The sequence below is a fragment of the Salpingoeca rosetta genome (assembly GCF_000188695.1).
Source record: "Salpingoeca rosetta unplaced genomic scaffold supercont1.26, whole genome shotgun sequence".
Lineage (NCBI taxonomy): Eukaryota > Choanoflagellata > Craspedida > Salpingoecidae > Salpingoeca > Salpingoeca rosetta.
Window position 1 is genome coordinate 788,356 of NW_004754908.1, and position 13,303 is coordinate 801,658.

Consider the following 13,303-nt stretch of genomic DNA (forward strand, 5'->3'; position numbering starts at 1 on the left):
GGACCAACCTGCAACGCCACATGAAACGAAGCAGTGACACGAGGTGCGTTGAATTGAACTGGTGTGAGCAGCAGAAGCGCATTGACACAAGCAAGCACACACCGAGCACAGCACACACACACACACACACACACATTGCATACACACACACACACACACACCTCAAGCCCTTGCTCGCGTTGGTACTGGCGTTCTTGGAGAAACGCACGAAATGGGGCCATGCCTGTGCCAAGCCCCGCCATGATGATGGGCCGGCGTGCATCTGCTGGCATGTGCATCACGCTTGGTTTGATGTCCACTGTCAAGAACACGTCCTCATCGCCATCAGGGCAGAGCTGGGAGAGGTAGCGTGTGCACTGGCCATAGCGCTCGCGTCCCTTTGGCGTAGTCCATGACACGAGCACCACCAGCAGGTGGACACTGTGCGGGCACTTGTTCATGCTGGACGCAATGGAGTAGTGGCGCGGCTTGATTGGCGGAATGATGGTGGCCAGCACGGACAGCGGCGGCCGCGCCGAAGGAAACTCCTCCAATACGTCTGCGAACGTGTATGTCTCCAGCTGGCGCAGTCGAAAGCCCTCCTTGTCGTCGCTGCCAAGCCACTCCAGTTTCGCACGCTCGTACGAGTCGCTCGTGTGCGCGGCAATCGCAGCGTAGAACTTCTGCGATGGCTTCCCAAACACGTCCAGGCGGTCCGTGAACAGCTGCATCGCCGTCATGACCTCCTTGCATCCCGCTTGCTGTGTGTGGTCGACTTCCACCAGCGCATCTGGGCCGATATCAACCATCGCCAGGAACGAGCGCACGTCGTCGCGGTCGTTTCGCCCGTACACGCCGAGTGCATCCCCAATGCGGTACTCCAGGCCTGTTCCGCGGATGCTGCAGAGGTGTTGGTGGAATGGTTCGCGCAGATGTCGAGGTGTTGTGGTGTGTGTGTGTGTGAGTGAGTAAAATGAAAGTGTGTGTGAGTGAGTAAAATGAAAGTGTGAGTGAGTGAGTGAGTGAGTGAGCGAGCGAGTGAGTGAGTGAGTGCGCGTGCGCGTTGATACACACATGTCGAAAAGTACGTGGCACAACCTTTCCACATCGTGCACACACGCCCACACACGCCCACACACACACACACACTCACACACCCTTGCTGCCTTCCCCTTCTCTTCATGCTCACTCCATCTCGAGGTGGAAGATGTTGCGGTGGTAGTCCTCTGGTGTCAGGCGCTGGTTCTTGGTCAACCGAACACGGTACATGCCTGCATAACCGGGACGATGCCCAGATTCGGCGCTAAAGGTGTCCTGGAACACGACCCTCTTCGCTAGATCGCTAGCAGTGAGCTGCTGCGCCCCGCTGGTTTCCGGCTGGGTTGGAGCCACCACGCGCACGCGGGGGATGAATGCAGTGGCGGATTCCTCATCCACGCCGCTGTCGTCACCTTCATCTGCGCTGTTGCCGCTGGACGCGTCCGTGTCGTGGTGGTTGGAGGCTGGGTGTGCGCTGTTGTTGTTGGGTGTGCTGTCCACGAGATGATGAGCTGTAATCGTTGTCGTCGGCGCCGCTCGTGCTGCTGACAAAAGCTCTGCCGATGACGACTGCACCTCTCTGACCAGCGGGTCGGTAGCATTGTCAAGGACCGCACCAAGGTCCAAGCTGTGCAGAGCAGGCAACACGTGGCTGGCGCGTGCAAGCAAGACCGCAGTGCTAACATTGGCTGCATGCGTTCCCTATCAGGGGTGGAAGAGCAAAGACAAAGCAGCGTCAGTGACAACGCGAGTGTGTAGTTTGTGAACATGATGCAGCAGGGTGCGTCTGGTTGGTGTACACTGTGACACCAGCAACGGCACTCACTACAGACGCGCATGGAAATGTACACGCACATGGACACATGGACACACACCACACACAGACACCCACGGACAGACACACACACACGCACGCACATCTACACACACACGCACATCTACACACAGACACACACACGCACGCACATCTACACACAGACACACACACGCACATCTACACACAGACACACGCAGACACACACACGCACATCTACACACAGACACACACACACACACACACACACACACGTGCGTACCTCGGTGCTGTTGATGAAAGTGATGGCAATGTGCTTGTCAGAGAGCAGCCGTAGTGCTGACGGGGAAGTGTGCTCCTTGAGGTGGTTCACAGCCGCATCAGCATCAGCAGCAACGACAAAGACACTTGCATGCTCACAAAGCTCGCGTGCAAGCCATGGGGCCAGCTCTGCCAGGAGCTCCACATCAGCGACAACAGCAGCGGCGGCGGCCGGGCTGTCACGAACGTGAGTGTTGCTGCCGCCAATGCAGAGCTGTGTGCGGGAAACACCGGAGGCGAAGCAGGCGTCCTCGCTGGTGAACGCTGTTGCTGGCACACGGCACTGGGCATGCACCTGCTGCACAAAGCTAGAGCACAACCGCTCAACCGATTGGTTCAAATGCGCGTACACATTCACCACCACGCCATCGTCACTTGTGGCTGCGGCCACGGCAGCCAGGGCAGTGGTTGAGGTTGGCGATGTTGCTGACGAATGCAGGCGCAAAACTTCACGTGCTGTGGTGTTGGTGAGCAAGATAGCCGCGTTGCTGTTGTCGATGCGCTGCTGTAGCTGCTTTCCGAGGCCGTGTTCCTGCACGCTGTTGCTGTTGCTGTTGCTGTTGTTGTTGTGTTGGGCGAGGTGTGGCAGCGGTGCTGGCTCAAGGGCCGTGGCAATGACGGCTGCGGCAAGTGCGGGCTGCACGCCGCGCGCGTCCACTTCGATGTGGCGAACGACCACATGTGGGGTACATGCACTAATTACACGAGGCGACGATGGGGAAGGCGGCGGTGACACAGACGAGCACACGTCTGTGGTGAGCAGCTGATGGTGTGCTGTGAATTGCACAGCAGGCGCTGCCGTTTCCACAACACAAATCCGGCCAGCCTGGGGTGGCAGCGCTGCGCGAAAGGCGTAGGCATCCCAAGGGCGGAGCACGTTGACAACAAGGACGCCAACGGTGGTGGTGTGGCCTCCCGTGTTGGTGCGGCGGTTGTATTCTGCGGCAACAGAGACGAAGGTTGGGCTGACTGGAGCCAGGACGACGACCACAAGATCGACAGATGTAGTTGGTGGCCCCGTGTATGTGAAGAACGGCAGCTGGTGGTGTACAGCAGCACCCACAGCGTCAAGGCTTGCACGAAGACGGTCCGCTGTGGATGGGTGGGTGTTGAGCGTGGAGGTGATGCCGCCAAGATGGGCTGTGCGTTGTCCTGTCCTTGGCGCTGTCTGCAGGGCGGCTGTCGTGGTCGGCTGCTTCGAAGGGAATGCATCGACGGGAGGTGATGGGGAGCGAGAGCCAAAGCCAGAGGTAGCCGAGGAATGTGCGGCGCTCGCGGCGGCAGTTGCCGTTGGTGACACTGGTGGAGGTGAATTCGAAGGCGAAGGGTGTGCGGACGACGCTTGTGTACCTGAAGACTCGTCATTGCGCATCAGCAGTGCGGTGACGGCTGGGTCGGGGAGGATGCGGATCTGCTGGTGCGTGTTGGCCAGCCGCACACCGTCAATCACGTGAGCGATGGGGCGAGCGTATGTGTTTGCATAGTGCGCCGCAACAAGGGCGTGGTCGTGGCAGTCCTGACCCGTTGCCGACAGGAGGACGGGCACACCCATGTCAGCGAGCAGGCTGAGGGCGGCGCAGTGGGTGCGTTGTGTCAGGTCGGGTGCAACGTGTTCCAGGGTGATGGTGAGCACGCAGGCGGTGCTTGCTGTTGGAGTGGAGCTTGCGCGCGCCGCGAGCTGATGCAGTGCGGGTAGCATCGTGGGGAGGCTCTGAGCTGGGACCGTGGCTGTGACTGTGCTGGCGCGTGTCGGCAGCTCTGCCAGAAAGCCAAGCAGCGTCGTCCCGGCGCCCGCACGTGTGCTCAGCAGCTGCATGGTTTTCGGAACGCCGAGCCCTTTGATCCGCCTGTCATGGACCACCCGTTGCACGGTCAGGGCCAAGTCCCGGGCGGACCCGCTCTTGAATCCCAGAATCACGTCTGCGCTAGCGCTTGCAATGGCGGCCACGACGTGCGCCGGCGTTGTGGTGGCGCTCGCGCTTGTGGTGGCGGTGCTGGCGGTGGTGGTGCTGGTCAACACGAAGCCGGCTGTCGTTGGTTGTGATGGGGAAGGTTCCGTCTGCAATGTGGTGTGAAACGTGGCGCGATGCCTTGGGGTGGTGCTGTCGTCGTCGTCGTTGGTGAAAGACACGCGCGCTGCACCCCCACCTCCTCCAAGGCCTCCTCCACCTCGCTTCTGGTTTGGGTGGGTGCTGTCTGCTTCTGCTTCGCTGCCAAACAGAAGCATGTACGCCTGCCATGCACCGATTCCAGCAAGCGCGGCCAGCGCCACGGCGCGAGCTGCCGGCTCCCACACCTCCCTCAGGTCCAGCTGCACCTGTGTTGTGGTCAGTGCAGGCAGCATGGCTGGGCGTTGTTCATGTGCAAGGAATGATGAATGATGATGACGGCGTGTAAATGTGACAACACGGGGGTGTTAATGTAAGGAGAGGCATCTGAAGAGAAACAGGGCGACAGAGTGGAGAGGGAGAGAAGTCACTGTCACACTCCACACCAGCACTGCAGCCACACTGCAAGCACTGCACCGGCCCCATCGCCGTTGTCGTCATTCCTGGCTGTCCTTCGCGCTTCGCCACTGGCATGGTGGATGTATGCGACCAATGTATGTCGTTTTGGCTTTGGGTGTGTGGATTCGTGTGCGCACTTTGAACTCAATTCACACTTTCTGTTGCGTTCGGGGTACCGCGTCATTCTGCACTCGAAAACACAAACCTGAAACGAGCACTGGCGCGCGCGCGCGCGCGTGTGTGTGTGTGTGTGTGTGTGTGTGACATGATTTGAGTGAGCTGGGATGATGAGCAGTGGTGAGTGGTGGTGGCAGTGGTGCGTGATGAGTGGTCGAGGGAAAAAAGTGGAGGGTGAAACCGCAGGAGATGTCTCAGCTTTGGTGTTGTTGTGACATCGTCATCATGATTGGCATGATGTGACAACATCAAGACACTGCCTGGTGCACACGTTGTGTGTTTGTGTTGTGTTGTGCTTGTGTTGTGTTGTGTGCTTGTGTGTGTGTGTGTGTGTTTGTGTTGTGTGTGTGTGTTGCTTGTTGTTTGTTATGATGGTTGTTGTTGTGTGGATTTGTGCAGACTAACAACGGAGAGTGGTCACACTGCATTTGCCATTCACAATCACCCTGTGTCAGCCTCAAACACCGTTGCCCAGCCACGAGAATGCCCGTCGTCGATCTCGCAACTGCCCACGCTCACGCCACGTACGTGCATCCGAGAGAGTGAGAGAGTGAGAGAGTGAGAGAGTATGTGAGAGTGAGAGAGTGTGAGAGAGAGAGAGAGTGTGTGTGTATGTGTGTGTAAGTGATGGCGTCCTTTCGCTTCGCCAGCTCCTTGCTCTCTCTCTCTGTCTCTCTGTCTCTCGTCTCTCTGCCCCTACGTCCCTCCGTCCCTACGTCCCTCCGTCCATCCGTCTCCAATATCATACCCCCCTGACACACACACACACACACACACACACACACACACACACACACACACACACACACACACACACACACACACACACACACACACACACACACACACACACACACACACACACACACACACACACGCACACGCGCGCGCGCGCAACACAGGTATTTGGCGAGCAGCAGAATCAATGTTGAAGAGACCAGCGCAGTCACAGCAACAGAGGCACAGCTGCTGACAAGCTGGGCAACACGAGAGCGCCGCCAAAATGCGCAGCACCGCGTGCCTGCTGTCACTTTATCCGTGGCCGCATCACCAGCAGCACGAAGCAACGCGGATTCATCATCAGCCTCTGCCAGCGCCGCTGCGCCAACAACGTTGGTCCCAGCGTCCAAACTCCTGACACAGGCGTCTCGCATCTTTGCCGCCGTGGAGGCTTGCGAACCGGCCGTAATCGCTGCCTTTGGCGATGCTAGATGGCCAGCAGCAAACACAGACAATGATGGAAACGCCACCACCAGCACCACCAGCACCAGCACCACCACCACCACCACCACCAGCAGGGGCAACAGGGGCAGGGGCAGTGGCGGTGGACGGTCCTTGGTTGGGTCGCTCATGGCGGTTCGCGATGCCGGCGCTCCAATACTGGCCTCCGCCACTGCGCAAGAGGCACACGACATGGCGCTGGTTGCCCACGTCGCTGCGCGTCTTGCTCGCACGCCAGTGGTGCACGCTGTCTTGCCTGGGCCAACCCACGCAGCCGCGCAAGTTTCGACCTCGCTCATCTCCTCCGATGTGCTCGCGTCCATCCTGGCCCTGACAGCGGATGCAGCGCCTGACGGCAACAACGGCGTCAACAACACGGGTTCCACGTCTTGCCCCCCAGCAACACGTGCAGGCGCGTCCATTGCCACGCCCACCGCGATGCAGCGTGCGTTTGATCTCATCAACGAGCGCGCCCTGCGCCCGGAAACCGCTGCCCCTTACGCTTTCTTCGAGTACACGGGGCCAGCCGCAGCCACCACCGCCATCGTCACCCTCGCTGCAGGTGTTGCCCCAGCACTCGCCCACGCAGCTGCACTGACGCAAGACGTCGCGCGTGGCATCGGTGGTGTTGGGATCTTGGCCGTGCGCTGCCTTCGACCATGGCAGCCCCAACTCTTCCTTGAAGCCCTCCCCACCTCAATTACCACCATCGTGGTTCTCGCCGAGTCACCCGATGCACCGCCAAGTGGAAGTGACAGCGACAGCAGCGACGGCAACAATCTGTCTGCCCTTCGCGTGCTCACTGCGGACGTCACCACGGCGCTGCATCTCGGTGGCGTTGCTGGCGACATTGCTCTCCGGCAGCTTGTCCTCCACACCAGCAGCGCCCACGCCTCTCCACACCCGGCCCTGGTCGAGGCAGCCACTGCACACCGCATCCTGCAGGCGCTTGCGGAGCTGAGTCGAGAACACGCGCAAAATGCGCTTCATCTTGGAGCAGTTACCACACCCACAGGCAACACAGAGCACGTCGACGCTGATTGTGCTGTTGTTGCTGGCTCCAGCATGGCCGTTTGGAACGTGGGTGGCGCCACGCCTTTCCTCCACAAACAGGCCACAGAAGCAGTCGACACCCTGCTGGCTAAGACAACGGCTGGGGGCGTTTCAAGCACCTCCGATCGTGTTGCCTCCACCAGCAGTGACACTGCCACGGCGGCGACAATGACAACTGCCGCTCCAACAAGCGCCAGCCCAAGCAGCAACAGCACAACTGACAGGCTTCTGTTGCCTGCCACGGTTGTGAGCGATGCTGGCCGCGCTGGTTCAGCAGGTCGCATCACGTGCACGACCATCACGCCACCATCCCCAACAACAACAGCACTATCGTCGCTGCGTGCGCTGCATGTGCACACGGTCGTCGTTGCTGATGCAAGCCTGTTGTTCCTCCCACAAGTACCTCTCCTCGCCTCCCTTGCGCCGGGTGGCCGCGTTGTCCTGTGCACGGACTGGGCACAGGACGAGGTGGACTTTGAACTTCCACCCGCCTTCAAGCGTGATTTGCTTGCACGTAATGCAACGCTGCTCATTGCACCGATTCAGCTGCAGGGGGACGGCGTGCTTGACGCACTTGGCATGCGAGGCGATGCGTTGCAGCGGGTGTCGCTCACGCGGCTGCCACGCGAGGCCGATAGCCCTCTCCTGCCAGCGCACCATGATGAATACACATTGCCAACTCCAACACCAGCATCGCTGTTGTTTGTGCCGCTGTGTGTTGACGATGGGCAGCTGGTTTCCAGTGGTGATGCGTCCACGCAGGCGCGTGTGGAGGCTGAGGCGACACAGCCCTATGTCAGCTTGCTACGCTCTCTTTTTGGAGAGCGCTTTGTCTTGGCGCACGCGTCCACGACTGCAGCCCACCAGCACCCATCCACGACTGCAGCCCACCAGCACCCATCCACGACTGCGACCCACCAGCATTCCACCAACACAAGCAGCACAAGCAGCACGCCGTCGCTGTTCAATGGGGCGTACACCGCGGGAACGGACAGCACGGCAGACGTTCGCGCCATCTTCAACGCGAGCACGGACATGTGCTTTGGCATCTACCTGGCGCGCATCCACCGTCGCCGCGCCCTTGTGCGCCTCGTCACCAGTGCCCTTGCGCCGCCTGGGCTCGACATGCCGGCCAACCTCCGCTCTGCTCTCGACCTGTGGCTGAAGCACCGAAACGACGCGGACAAGAGCCGCCGTCTGGGTGCCGTTGCCACGCAGCACTTGGCAGCCGTGCACACGCGTCATCCCACCCTGGCTGCCATCTTTCGCGCGCGCGAGCACTTTCCCAAGCCGAGCCGGTGGATTCTCGGGGCAGATGCGTGGGCGCGCGACATTGGGCTGAGCGGCTTGCATCATGTCATTGCCTCTGGCGAGAACGTGAATGTGATTGTGCCCGAGATGGAGGACTACAGCTCGCCGCGGCCGGAGCTGCGCAGGGAAGGGCGACTCAAGCGGGACATTGCGCTGTACGCCATGAACTATGGCGGCGTCTATGTTGCGTCCATTGCTGTGCATGCGGGCGCCTCGCAGGCCATGCGTGCGCTGGCAGAGGCCGACGCCTTTGATGGGCCCGCCATCATCGTCGCTTACGCCCCTCCTCCCACGCGGCGACGGCAGCGCCAGCAGGAGCAGCAACAGCAACAACAACAACAACAACAACAACAACAGCAACAGCGACAAGAACAAGGCGAGGGCGGTGCTGGTGAGGTGGGAGTGCAGGCGAGCAGCCGCATGGCAGCGGAGAGCGAAGCAGCTGTTGCTTTAGGAGCGTGGCCGCTCTTTCGTTACAACCCGGCGCTGGAACAGGAGCAGTCAACTGGCCCTGATGGCACTCGTCACGGCAAGGACGGCGGCAGTGATGTTGTCGCAGCAGCAACCAGCGCAACGTCGTCGTCGTCAGGCACGCCTGCTGCAGCACCGACAAGGCAGGTGCCAGCAGCCTTCCGCCTCGACTCAGCAAAACTTCGCAGCGATATTGAGGCGTTTCTTGCACGGGAGTCACAGTTGAGTCTCCTGACCCGCAGCGACGACAGCAACAACGGCAACAACAACCACAGCGACAGCAGCAGCAGCAGCAGCAGCAGCAGCAGCAGCAGCAACGACACCATTTCCCAGTCGTTGGAAGAGAGACTGGTTGCGGCGCAGCGGCGGTTGCAAGCCAGTGTCCACTCGAACGCGCGGCAGCGCATCGAACTCAAGATCCTGGTGCTGTATGGGTCTGACAGCGGCAACGGCCTTGCTGTGGCCGAGCAGGTGGCGAGGCGGTTGGAGTTCAGGGGCGTGACCGATGTGCGGTGCGTGGAGGCAAATGCGGTGACGGTGGATGAGCTTGAGGACGAGGAGGAAGAGGGCGGCGTGGTGCTCTTTGTCATGTCCACGGCAGGGCAGGGCGAGATGTGCGGCAACGCAACGAACCTGTGGGCTGCTGTCCGCAAGGCAAAGCAAGGGCGCCTGAGGCACCTGCGGTTTGCTGTGTTTGGGCTTGGCGACAGCCAGTACTGGGGCAAAGGCACTGCCGACAGCGCCAAGTACTTTTGCAAGCCTGCGCGCGACCTTGACGCGGTGCTGCGCGGGCACGGGGCGACGCAGCTGGCGCCGTGCGGCCTTGGCGACGACCAGCACGAGAACGGGTACATGGAGGCGTTGCACCCATGGCAGGAGGCCGTGTTCGCAGCGCTGGATATTCCGCCCGTGGACGGGGAGGACGCCGCGTTTGCTGCGGGGGCCGGCGGCAAGCAGCTGGTGGACGAGGACATCAAAGGCGGGAGCGGGTACCTTCGAGGACACATCCAGCGCTCGCTGGCGGACCGGAGCACGGCGGCCATTCTTCCCGAGGACGCCAAGCTGACCAAGTTCCACGGCATCTACATGCAGGACGACCGCGACGTGCGGCAGGCGCTGTACGACGCGGGTAAGGAGCGCGCGTACTCGTTTATGGTGCGTGTGGGCATTCCCGGTGGCGTGTGCACGCCGGAGCAGTACCTGCGCATGGACGCGCTTGCAGACGCGCACGCCAACGGCACGCTGAAGCTGACGACCCGGCAGGCGTTTCAGCTGCACGGCGTGCTCAAGTGGAATCTCAAGGCGACGATCCGCGACATCAACCGCGGGCTCATGGACACGCTGGCGGCGTGCGGGGACGTGTGCCGCAACGTGATGGCCAACCCAAACCCGGTGCAGTCGCAGGCGCACGCGGAGGTGCTGTCCTTTGCGCGCCGCCTCTCTGCGCACCTCAAACCAAAGACAACGGCCTACCACGAGATCTGGCTGGACAAGAAGATGGTGGTTGGCGACACGCACACGGACGTGGAGCCGCTGTACGGGCCGTCGTACCTGCCGCGAAAGTTCAAGGTGGCGATTGCGGTGCCGCCCATGAATGACGTGGACGTGTTTGCGCACTGTCTCGGGTACATTGCCATTCTGGAGGAGGGCCGGCTGGTCGGGTGGAACGTGAGCATTGGCGGCGGCATGGGCATGACGCACGGGAACACGCGCACGTACCCGCGCCTGGCGGACCTGCTTGGCTTTGTCACGCCCGAGCAAGCGCTGGAGGTCGGGGAGAAGGTGATGCTGATCCAACGCGACCACGGCGACCGGGTGAACAGGAAGCACGCGCGCCTCAAGTACACGCTGGAGGACCACGGGCTGGTGTGGTACCGGGAGCAGGTGGAGGCCATGACCGGGTTCAAGCTGCAGCCTGCGCGGCCGTTCCACTTTGAGAGCAACTCGGACCGCTACGGGTGGAGCGAGGGCGTGGATGGGCGCCACCACTACGGCATGTACATTGAGAACGGGCGGATCCGCGACACGGAGACGTACCAGCTGAAGACTGCGCTGCGGGAGCTGGCGAAGACGCACGCAGGCGACTTCCGGCTCACGGCGAACCAGAACCTGATCATTGGCGCGGTGAGCACGGAGGACAAGCCGCGCGTGCAGGCGCTGTTGCGCAGGTACGGCATTGACAACGGCCAGTACAGCGGGCTCAGGCTCAACTCCATGGCGTGCGTTGCGCTGCCGACGTGCGGGCTGGCGATGGCGGAGAGCGAGCGGTATCTGCCGGCGCTGCTGGACAAGGTGGAGCGCATCCTGGCGCGGGCGGGCCTGACGTCGGAGGCAATTGTGATTCGCATGAGCGGGTGCCCCAACGGCTGCTCTCGCCCCTACGTTGCGGAGATTGCGCTGGTGGGCAAGGCGCCGGGGACGTACAACCTCTACCTCGGTGGCGGGTTTGCTGGCAACAGGCTGGCCAAGATCTACAAGGAGAGCATTGGCGAGGTGGAGATTCTGGCGATTCTGGAGGACCTGATTACGCGGTATGCGCGCGACCGCTTGTCGCCGACAGAGCGGTTTGGGGACTTTGTCATCCGCATTGGGCTTGTGGCGCCCACGCTCGCAGGCCGCCTCTTTCATGAAACAGACATGCGCGCAAACAACGCCATCAAGACCTTGTCAGGCACCACCCAGATTTACTGGTAGAGGGTGTGTGTGTGTGTGGGGGGGGGAACGTTTGTGTGTTTGTGTGTGTGTGTGTGTGTTTGTTTTGTTGTGTTGTGTTGTGTGTGTATTGTGTGTTTTGTTTTGTTGTGTTGTGTGTTCATGGATGGACGTTGGTGTACGTCCATCTTTGTGTGCTGCCACAATAAAGGGACAGCCCGCTCAACGAACAGAAAGACCAGGGGCGGGAGAGAGGAAATGATGCGACAACAGGACAAACGAAGCAGCGGCAACACACACACACACACACACACACACACACACACACACCCACACACACACACACACACACACACACACACACACACAGAGTTCAGTGCGCGCGACAAATGGCGGGTATCATTCACAAATCGTCATCACTGTGATGGAGGACAAGGATGATGGCGGCGGTGCGCCAAACGATTTGGTGCAGGTGACAGAGGCCAGCATTGATGAAGCCAAGCTGCTGCAGTGGGTCAGGGCAGGCTGCACCGGCGGCACAAGCGTCTTCATCGGTGCGTGTGTGCGTGTTGGTGTGTGTGTACGTGTGCGCGTGTTTGTGTGTTTGTGTGTATGCATCTCACCCTGCAGCATTTCGTTGCAAGCACACCCGCCTCCGGTTTACACACTGTTGTGCGCTTGCATTTGGGATCACTGTGAATACATGTCCACTGTGTTTGGAATTGAATCAACAGGTACCACTCGAGACCACTTCCAAGGCCGGCGTGTGAAGACGCTATTTTACGAGGCGTACAAAAGCATGGCACTCAAGGAGATGAGCAAGCTTGCTGCACAAATGCGTGAGCAATGGCAGGACATTTATCGCATTGCCATCGTGCACCGAATCGGGTGCGTGTGCATATGTGTATGTGTGTGTGTGCTTGTGTGCGTGTGTGTGTGTTTGTGTGTGTGTGTGTGTGCGTGTATGTGTGTGTGTGTGCGTGTATGTGTGTGTGTGTGCGTGCATGTTTTTGTGGTTTTGTGTGTATGTGTGCTTGTGTATGTGCTTGTGTATGCGCGTGTGTATGTGCGTGTGTATGTGCGTTTGTGGATGCGATGCGTTCAGGGTCACGTTGAGCAACCACATGTTCACATGATTGTGATTGTAGGGAGGTTCCTGTTGGAGAGGCGAGTGTGATGATTGTGGCGTCAGGAGCACACCGGCGGGGTGCCATGCATGCGGTCGAGTACTGCATTGACACGCTGAAGCAGACAGTTCCCATCTGGAAGAAGGAGATTTACGACGACGGCGACGCAACGTGGAAGAGCAACTGCCCCACGTGCTCCCAACACGCCCACGCGAAACACGCACACACGAGCACACACGCACACAGGGACACCGCCCCCTCTGCTTCATCTTAGTCATCATCAGCTTGACTCTGCTGCACAACCGTGGGATAGGCGGCATGGTGGGTTTGGTGGCGGCTCACAGCATAGCACAGCATAGCACAGCACAACGCATCATATCAAATCTCCCACCACACCATGCACGCTGTTGGTGTTGACAACAAGCACTGAAGTACTTGCTTGCTTGCCGGGCCATGCGTGTCACACCCGCGCCGCGTTACTTAACAAGCGCTTGCATTGAAACAGAGTGCGTTTATTCTTGATTCCTGCACATGTGCATGCAAGCAGGAAAGCAACGGTCATTGGCAAAAATACATCACGTGTCACGCAGCAACTGGCGCCTGTATAACGTCGTGGAGGGAAGAAAGAAGTGGGTAGGCATGTGTGGGAATGG

General features: G+C 60.1%; 3 protein-coding genes across 3 annotated transcripts in view; 2 read left to right on the forward strand and 1 right to left on the reverse strand.

Annotated features, from left to right (window-relative positions):
- Positions 1-4,641, reverse strand: part of PTSG_09654 (pyruvate dehydrogenase) — a 5,543-nt gene extending 902 nt beyond the window's left edge. The window contains exons 1-4 of the mRNA XM_004990021.1: positions 2,094-4,641; positions 1,169-1,719; positions 162-879; positions 1-8 (exon numbers count right to left, since the gene is read on the reverse strand). The exon at positions 1-8 is cut by the window's left edge and continues 130 nt beyond it. Of these exons, the coding sequence (XP_004990078.1) occupies positions 1-8; positions 162-879; positions 1,169-1,719; positions 2,094-4,475 (3,659 nt within the window). The 5' untranslated portion in view covers positions 4,476-4,641. The remainder of the gene's footprint in view (positions 9-161; positions 880-1,168; positions 1,720-2,093) is intronic.
- Positions 4,642-5,298: 657 nt separating this feature from the next.
- On the forward strand, positions 5,299-11,585 carry PTSG_09655 (sulfite reductase beta subunit; the record flags this gene model as incomplete). Its single annotated transcript, XM_004990022.1, has 2 exons — positions 5,299-5,339; positions 5,718-11,585. 2 exons carry the CDS (start codon positions 5,299-5,301, stop codon positions 11,563-11,565), a joined length of 5,889 nt encoding a protein of 1,962 aa, XP_004990079.1. The 3' UTR covers positions 11,566-11,585.
- A 349-nt stretch (positions 11,586-11,934) lies between these two features.
- PTSG_09656 (uncharacterized protein) lies at positions 11,935-13,242 on the forward strand. The gene is made up of 3 exons (XM_004990023.1): positions 11,935-12,077; positions 12,258-12,411; positions 12,672-13,242. Exons 1-3 carry the CDS (start codon positions 11,948-11,950, stop codon positions 12,922-12,924), a joined length of 537 nt encoding a protein of 178 aa, XP_004990080.1. The 5' UTR covers positions 11,935-11,947; the 3' UTR covers positions 12,925-13,242.
- Positions 13,243-13,303: the final 61 nt, after the last annotated feature.